We start from the raw sequence: 8,915 nt of genomic DNA, 5'->3' as shown, positions 1-8,915 counted from the left end.
ACCTTTTACCACTATCAAAATTTCGATCAATTATGGGTATGTCAAAGTGACAGACATATGTGCCAATGCGCACACGATGTAGTTTCCAGCGAGCGATAGAATGTCCATCGCTATATAACGCTCGCTGATCATCATAGCACCAGCAGTAGTCACGTTATCGCTCGTTGGTTAGATCATCGCTCATATGTTTTCTATCCAACGGTCAGGAATTCGTCCTCCTATAAATACTCAAGTTCAAATTCGTTTCAACTCATACCAAATTTTTTCAATCTCACACATCTACTAAACTTTTCACCACTCTTCCAATTCTTCAAATAGAATGGCTGAAAATATGAACATGGCTGAGTTTATGGAAAACCAACATGCTTTTGAAAATGAAGGAGTTGTTAACCAACAACCCAATAAGAAGGTGATTACCAAAATTTACTACTGCGGGAGATGAATGTATTTGCAGGAATTATGTTTTTTTCCTGATCATCCTATCATTGGTGGTGCAATCCATGCCCAACCATTTTGGCAAAACATATTTGAGAGATTTCAGGAAGAATCAATCAACCTCAACAATCGGAATGCCCACTTGTTGATCATCGCTTCAATACAATCAGTAAGGAAATTATTAAGTATGTTGCTTTAGTAATGCTTGAGGCTGAAAACATGAGGAGTGGTGAAACCATGATGGACATTCAAGCAAGATGTAAGGTGGAGTGGCGTCGCATCTACGGAAAACACTTCCAATATGGAAGTTTTTTTGAAATTTTAAAAATGTTACCCAGATATAATTCAGAGTTTATGTTTTAATTTCTTAATTGTCAACTTAAGCCTGAGTAGATGTTTAATATTTTTCTTAGTTTATTAAAATGTAAGTGTAAGTCTAAGTTTGATGTAACAATGAATTAAGAATAGAGTATAAGCTCATACTGTCAACAATATGAGACAAATTTTCGAATTCATAAACAAGTAAGTTTTTTTTTATAAACTTCGAATTAATCATTAATAGTCACTTTACAAGACATAAAACTAATAGGGCGTTTGGATGCATATCCAGAAGTAGCTTTTTGACTTCTAAAAGTCAAAAAGCAAGAAATCAGTTTGGGTGTGGAATTTCAGAACGACTTCTAGAAGCAGAAAAGTCGACTTTTTGTGAAGCAAAATATCTGGACTTCTGACTTCTGCTTCTGGAAAAGCAGAAGTCATAAGCAAAATTGTATCCAAACGCGCTATAAACAATAATAATTTAGAATATAGACTTTTAAAAATAAAAATCTAGGTCAATGTTCTTCATCTTGTTTAACGTCTTCATTTCGCATAACTTCCAATCAATGTGCTCATGAACAGAGTTTCTTTTGTTTATCTTCTTCTTTTCCTTTAAAATTTTCTTTACCTTGATTTCCATGCCTTGAACTCTTCTTTGCCTTGTCTTAGCTGCAGGTTGAGTTGGTTAACATCCAAAACTTGAAGACTTCTTTGTTTTTTACTTATTTCTTTATAACTATCACATATTTTATCAAAAACACCTTCAAGTACTGCTCCAGAAAAGTCAAGCTACGTTGCCAAATCAAGTTGGGTTTGAAACTCTGCCATTTGATAAATTTTGGAAAAAAATAGATTGAGAAAGAGAGAAATAAAGAAAAACTTTATGTAAAAATTTTGGTGTAAAATTTTAGTTTAAAAATTACCTATTTATAGGAAAGAAAGAACTAGCCATTGGCCCTAGTCGTTGAATCGAGCGATACTATTATTATACCCGTCGATAATGTTTTTATCATTGGCGCCATTGACAATAGTGGCACAACTCATTTGCAATGCCACCTGGTATGTCAAATACAGAATTTTGTCGTGGTGCATAGGGACGGGCCTAAAGGGTTGTAACAGGTCGATAAAAGTTTTGATGCTCACGAGTTTCGAATTCAGGTTATTGGTGTGCATGCATGTTATATGTTTTAGGCGCAATAATATTTATAATAATTCATTGAAGTAAATACACATGACAAAATTCAAATATCCAATTCATTCATTGAGTGAAAATAAATTACTCGATGAAAAGCAGGATAAAATTAAAACAAGCATCAAATTCTTTACCGATCAATAAAAAAAATTCAAATAAGTTGGAACCAAAAAATTCTCACCAAGAGAATTGTAATAGAATATCTTTAGATATCTTGGTGTCTCTCCTTGTCGACTCAGGGCAGAGCCAGCTTAGAACATGGGTGCGCAGTTGCACATCCAGCTTAATTAGATGTCTTGTAAGCACAATTAATGGTTGTTTTGGATTTTTCGAATTGTAGGTAACCGTAAATATATATATATATGGATGAACTGTAAATATATACACACACATGGATGAACCATGTTTTTTTTTACTCCAAGATTGAGAAATTCTTGGAGCTAGTTGGATCATAAAGAACTAAATCAAACATGTAAAAGGACCCTTTGCTTCCTAACGACCTCCGATCCACGTTGAGTAGGTTTACATGAAACATTTTGATGCATCATGAACTATCCATAATACTGTATAGTCCTCAAATAATTTACAACTAACGAGTTTCATTCCACTCTTAATTGAGTGATTGACCACTCAAAAGATGGTGGATTTTTTTTGGAAAAACCCACCATTTTACTATAAAGTACACCTTTATTCACTTTTTTGGTTTCCCAAACTATACTGATCTGACATTATATATCAGCAAAGACCAATAATAAGAAAAGTTGTGTCAGACTGAGTGTTTGTGGTTAGCATCCGACATCTTATACCTAAAGCGCTATATAATGAAATATAAGCAGATGAAAAACCATATACATCACTCGTAGATGTTTCTACCATATGTCTATGCAGCATGAAAGCAAACTTCTCTTTAAAATGTCTTATTTATCAATCAAAAATATTGTAGACTTCTCATTTCGAATTAGTGCATTCATCAGTTTTGTTTTTGAAACTTTAAAATGGAGGAAATTCCACGTGTGAACGCGACACTTAGCCAAGAGGGGTCTGTGAAGTTGCAATACACAAGCAGATTTATATACAACAGAAATTGGAATAGAAATCAAAAACAAAAATTATTATTTGATGAAAAAATAGAAGAAATTAAACTTAAACAAGGAACAAAAAAAAATGTACAGTAGAACCTCTATATTGGAATACTCCCAATAGAAATAACCTCCAAGTATTTTAAAATTTTCTGGTCCCAATTCGGGCCAGCTATATTTGAATAAACTCCATATCGGAATATATAAGTCATATTTTTTTTCCAGTCCCGTCTTAAGGAACTTACCTCCATATAAGAATTAATAATTGACATTATAATTTAAATGATATAGGTTTTGCCATACATCAAAGTTTAAGACGAAGAGATACTTATAACTAGTTTGCAAGATACTTTGTGGATTAGATGTTTTTTATAGCTCAACTCGATATAAATTTCTTGGGTTATATGATTTCGTTTGCTGATGTTCCGTGTCGTGGTTGAGTTTTGTGTTGATTATGTTACATAATAAACTTCATATATTCATATATGTAAAAGTAAACAAAATTTAAATATTATCTGTATTATTCAGGTGCATTTTGGCGTTTCTAGGTATATTTACAATAATATTTTTTTTTATCTGTTCAAGATAAACCTCCATATATGAAAACCTCCATATAATTTTTTTTTTCTGTTGTAGTCCCTAGGATATTCTTATATAGTGTTTCTACTGTATTAGACTAGTCTACTGAAAACAGGGCAGACTCCACTACGGGTATCACAGACCTGCAAAGAAAGCAAGTATTTTTATTTTCCGTCCAGTTTGATATACAACTATAATGGAACTTATGTGAACACTTAGTAATACATCCTCCAAGTTCCATATATATTCTTAACAAATTGCGCACATCTGATGTTCATCTGCTCTAATCTTTTCTAAAGGGTAATCATCGGTTCTACTATTATCCTTACAATTGTATTTGGTGATGATGCGGCGATGCTCTACAAGATAATTATGTTCTCTTTTCAATATCTGATCGTTGAACTCACGCTCATCTATTCCAAAGAGAGGACGACGGAAAGTATTGTCTATTGTTTTCAACAGAGGAAATAAACAAACCCTAACTTCTGTTATTCACACTAACAATTCTTATATTACCCTAATAATCTCTTTTGAAACAAAATTAATTAAAGAGGCCGGAGTAATCCGCTGAACAAAATATTTTTAGTTGGGTTTGTTTATCTGGGTGGGCTTAGCAAATGGTTGTGTAGTAGCAAAATTGCAGTACTGGTTCTAGCCTCTTGCAAAATTCTAGTACTTCTCGACTTTCATAAAAGAAAAAAAAAAGTCAGAAGTTAATCCAAGAACACAATTGAACTACTTTCAAAAGCAAGAAAAAATAATTATTTTTTTTTTGTAAAGAGAATTGTTTCGCTTCCGACTTTTGCAATCGACTTCTATCTTTTGAAGAAACAGAAGCATTTCTATTTCTATAAGTATCCAAATTACAAAAATTCTAAACGGACCACCCATTTCAAACTACTTAAAAACCGCATAGACTCAAGCACCAAAAACGACCTCATGTTTTTCCCAAAAGAGCGTGACCCACCTAATTTTTGTGTCTATACGGTTTTCTAGTGGTTCAAATGGACAGTCTGTCCGGAACTACTGTCCAAATTAATACCCTCTAATTATTAGAGAAAGTCAATTCCCAAAGTCAAACACTAAAAAGTTAACTATTTTGTTTCTAGAACTCATTTCAAATTTTGCCCCCATCCTAACCTCCGATTTTATGTTTCCAGATTTTTCTATCTCATAGATAAAAAATACTTATCGAGTTTCGAACTCAGGTCAGTGTTGTTTTTTTTATTTCCTAAAATCAGCGAAAATTTACATCTGTAAATCCACGTGCTATAAAGGTAGTATCCGATCTTCTAACCCGCACAGGAACAGGATAGGATTGTGAGAGAAAGAAAGGACACTAGTACTATTTCCAATAAATAAAACACCCCTTATCAGACTAGTCTATACGGCTATATCCCCCACCAGTCCCCAAAAACGAGTTAGCCCTTAGGTTTTTCCGTCAAAAGGAAGGAAAAGTAAAGAAACAAACAGAGAAAGTGAAAACCCTAGAAATCTACCCATCTAAGAAGACGAGAGAATTACCGTCCGGGCTTGGAATTGGGGTTATAATTTTCCCGCGGGTAAATAAATAACCAACCATGGTTCTGAATGAGGATGTGATCAACAGTCGGCAACGTATACAGAACACCAAGACATTGATCTGTGCTCTGAATCTCGTCTCAAGAAATCTACCTCTTCCACAGGATATATTCGATACCCTCAATTCTATCTACTCTCCAGATCATGAGGATGGTGGTGATCTTGTTGTTGACAGAGATTCAATTGCGGAGAAAACTAGGGTTTCTGGTCATAATTTGGTGGTGGTTCAAGAGAATGTCGCCGGTGGTGGTGGTGTCAGAGATGATGGTCTTCAGAGGGAGAAAGATGCTAAGAATGGGATGATCTTGAATGGAGGAGGGGATTTGATGGAAGAATTTGAGGATGCACTTGTACAGCAACGGAGAAATTGCGTGTCTGGCGCCGGGTTAAGAAAATCTGAAGAAGATCGTTTAAGAACCAACATTCAGCATCGATTGTCCGAGCTTCAAAAGTTACCTTCAAGTAGAGGAGAAGATTTGCAGATGAAGTGCTTAATTGAGCTTTATGGGTTGAAGTTAGCGGATTTACAAAGTAAAGTTCGGTGTAATGTAAGCGATGAGTACTGGTTGAGTGAGAAATGTGCTTATGCTGACAAGCAATTGTTTGATTGGGGGTTAATGCGATTGCCTGGTCCTAGGATGTATGGTATTGCAGATGCGTTTGCTACGGAAAGAGATGACCGACAGCGGGGTAAGAAGCGAGATGCTGAGACGGCGTCAAGGATAGGGGAGGAGGAAAAGAGCCGGATTGAAATCAGGCAGAGGAAATTCTTTGGGGAAATTCTTAATGCGTCGCGTGAATTTCAAATGCATGTACAAGCTGTTTTGAAACGCAGGAAACATAGAAATGATTATGTCCTGACATGGCACAGACAGCAAACGCAACGTGTTAAGCAACGTCTTACAAGGGAGGAGAAAGAAAGATTTCAAGCACTGAAAGTTAATGATGTGGAGACTTATGAGAGATTGGTGAAGGAGAGCAAGAATGAAAGGTTAACGATGTTTCTTGGCAAAACTAATGATCTTCTTATGCAGTTGGGAGCTGCTGTTCAAAAGCAGAAAGATGCAGAACTTGATTGTTCTAAGAGTGAGAGCCGAGCGGAATTGGCTCCAGGGGGAGATGAAGATATGCTGGATGATTCTGACACCAATGTGAAGTCAAATGATCTACTAGAGGGCCAATTTCAGTATGATTCCGCTATCCATTCAATTCAGGAGTCGATAACAGCGCAACCAACCATGCTTGAAGGCGGAGAACTAAGGCCTTACCAGGTAGAAGGCCTTCAATGGATGGTTTCTTTGTTCAATAATAATTTAAATGGCATGCTAGCTGATGAGATGGGACTAGGTAAGACAATTCAGACCATAGCCTTAATTGCATATCTCGGGGAGAACAAGAATGTTACAGGCCCGCATTTGATTATTGCTCCAAAAGCTGTACTTCCTAACTGGGTTAACGAATTCAAAACGTGGGCTCCTAAGATTGTGACCATTTTATATGATGGGAAAATGGATCAAAGGAAGGCAATGCGGGAGAAATATTCACGAGAGTACAAGTTCAGCGTGATGATTACTCATTATGATTTGATAATGCGAGACAAGGCATATCTGAAGAAAATTCACTGGCATTACATGATTGTTGATGAGGGGCATCGGTTGAAAAATCATGAGTGTGCACTTGTGCGCACCCTTGTAAAAGGATATCACATTCGGCGTAGACTTCTGTTAACTGGAACTCCAATACAGAACAATCTGCAAGAGTTATGGGCCTTGCTAAATTTTCTGCTGCCTACCATTTTTAATTCGGTGCAGAATTTTGAGGAATGGTTTAGTGCACCTTTCGCAGACAGATGCGATGTTTCTCTGACAGATGAAGAACAACTATTGATTATCCGCCGTTTGCATCAGGTTATAAGGCCCTTCATACTGAGAAGGAAGAAAGCTGAGGTGGAGAAGTTCCTCCCCAAGAAAACTCAGGTCATATTGAAATGCGATCTGTCAGCATGGCAGAAAGTTTACTACCAGCAAGTCACCGATTACCGGAGGGTTGGCCAGGATACTGAATTAGGCACCTCAAAAAGTCTTCAGAATTTGTCAATGCAACTCAGGAAGTGCTGTAACCATCCATACTTGTTCGTGGGGGATTATAACATTTGGCAAAGAGAGGAGATTGCCAGGGCTTCAGGTAAATTCGAACTGCTTGATCGCTTACTTCCAAAACTTAAAAAAGCAGGGCACCGAGTTTTACTTTTTTCCCAAATGACCCGTCTTATCGACATTCTTGAAATTTACCTTCAACTTCACAATTATAAGTTTCTAAGGCTGGATGGATCAACGAAGACGGAAGATAGAGGGACTTTGTTGAAGCAGTTCAATGCACCTGACTCTCCTTACTTCATGTTTCTATTGAGTACCCGTGCTGGGGGTTTAGGTCTAAATTTACAAACTGCGGATACTGTGATAATGTTTGACAGTGATTGGAATCCTCAAATGGATCAACAGGCAGAAGATCGAGCACATCGTATTGGTCAAAAGAAGGAAGTTAGAGTTTTTGTTCTGGTTAGTGTTGGATCCGTTGAAGAGGTTATCTTGGAACGCGCGAAACAGAAAATGGGTATTGATGCCAAGGTTATTCAGGCAGGATTGTTCAATACTACTTCCACAGCTGAGGACAGAAAAGAGATGTTGAAGGAGATCATGCGTAGAGGTACAAACTCATTGGGAACAGATGTACCTAGCGAGAGAGAAATCAACCGCCTTGCAGCACGGTCAGATGCTGAATTCAGGATGTTCGAGTTGATGGATGAAGAGAGAAGACAAAGGGAGAAGTACAGATCAAGGTTAATGGAGGACCATGAAGTCCCCGATTGGGTACACTCAGCTGCAAGGGCAGAAAAAGCTAAAGAGCCAGAACCTGATAGTGGCTTCTTTACAGGCAAGCGACAAAGAAAAGAAGTTGTTTATGCTGACAACTTGAGTGACCTACAATGGATGAAAGCTATAGAACATGAAGAAGACTTGGCAAAACTTGAAGCAAAAAGCAAAAGGAGAGAAACTCTTGCTCCCGAGACCAGTCGATCAACCAGTCAAAATGCAAGGGGATATCAAATACTATCTGAATCAAGAAACCATGACGAATCAATGGTCAGTGAAGAAGCATCAGAGTCTACTTACGCCGAACGAACCCCTAAAAGGCTGAAATCTGTTCCATTGAGGTTCAGAATTCCTGTACCTGGAAGTGGTAGTGCCCTGAGAGGTGATGATGGGATCACACCGACGACCCACAAGAGAAAGAGATGAACTGCAATAACATCTGATGTGTGACAGGCAGCAGACACCTAATGGTCAGAGGAAGTAGATGAATTCTGGCTGAAATGTTCTTGAAGTCTTGTAATTCTTAGATTAGAAAGAGAAAAGAAAAAGAAAAAATCAATACAATTTCTGAAGCCTTAAATGCCCTTGTACTTTCTGACGTTTTATGAAAGAGGTCATTAGATTTTCTTAATCATTTGATTGTGCCGAGAATACTTGATGGTTTACAATAGCTGAAAATAAACACCAGCAGCAAATTGGACCTGGTAAATCTCAGTTCCATATTTTTGGAACTCTTAACCCATAGTTTTGTTGACAGAAAGAAAAAATACCCTCATTTGTCTGTCAGGTTTTCAGCAACAACTGCAGAAACATCACCCGCACGCATAGCAATCTGGTCCTGAGCACTTGGCGAAATAT

The 8,915-nt window shown here is 37.2% G+C and overlaps 1 protein-coding gene across 1 annotated transcript; it reads left to right on the top strand.

Annotated features, from left to right (window-relative positions):
• The first annotated feature begins 5,075 nt into the window (after positions 1-5,075).
• Positions 5,076-8,691, top strand: LOC113338066 (probable ATP-dependent DNA helicase CHR12). The gene has a single exon (XM_026583585.1). The coding sequence runs from the start codon at positions 5,184-5,186 to the stop codon at positions 8,481-8,483; it is 3,300 nt and encodes a 1,099-aa protein (XP_026439370.1). The 5' UTR covers positions 5,076-5,183; the 3' UTR covers positions 8,484-8,691.
• The last annotated feature ends 224 nt before the right edge of the window (positions 8,692-8,915 follow it).

This window comes from Papaver somniferum, unplaced genomic scaffold (genome assembly GCF_003573695.1).
Source record: "Papaver somniferum cultivar HN1 unplaced genomic scaffold, ASM357369v1 unplaced-scaffold_18, whole genome shotgun sequence".
Classification (NCBI taxonomy): domain Eukaryota; kingdom Viridiplantae; phylum Streptophyta; class Magnoliopsida; order Ranunculales; family Papaveraceae; genus Papaver; species Papaver somniferum.
The sequence above is the reverse complement of the archived record's forward strand: the minus strand, read 5'-3'. Positions and strand labels throughout refer to the sequence as shown.

What these genes read in the sequence shown, in the direction of transcription:
- LOC113338066 (XM_026583585.1), top strand. Translation starts at nt 5,184, where the DNA reads ATGGTTCTGAATGAGGATGTGATCAACAGTCGGCAACGTATACAGAAC.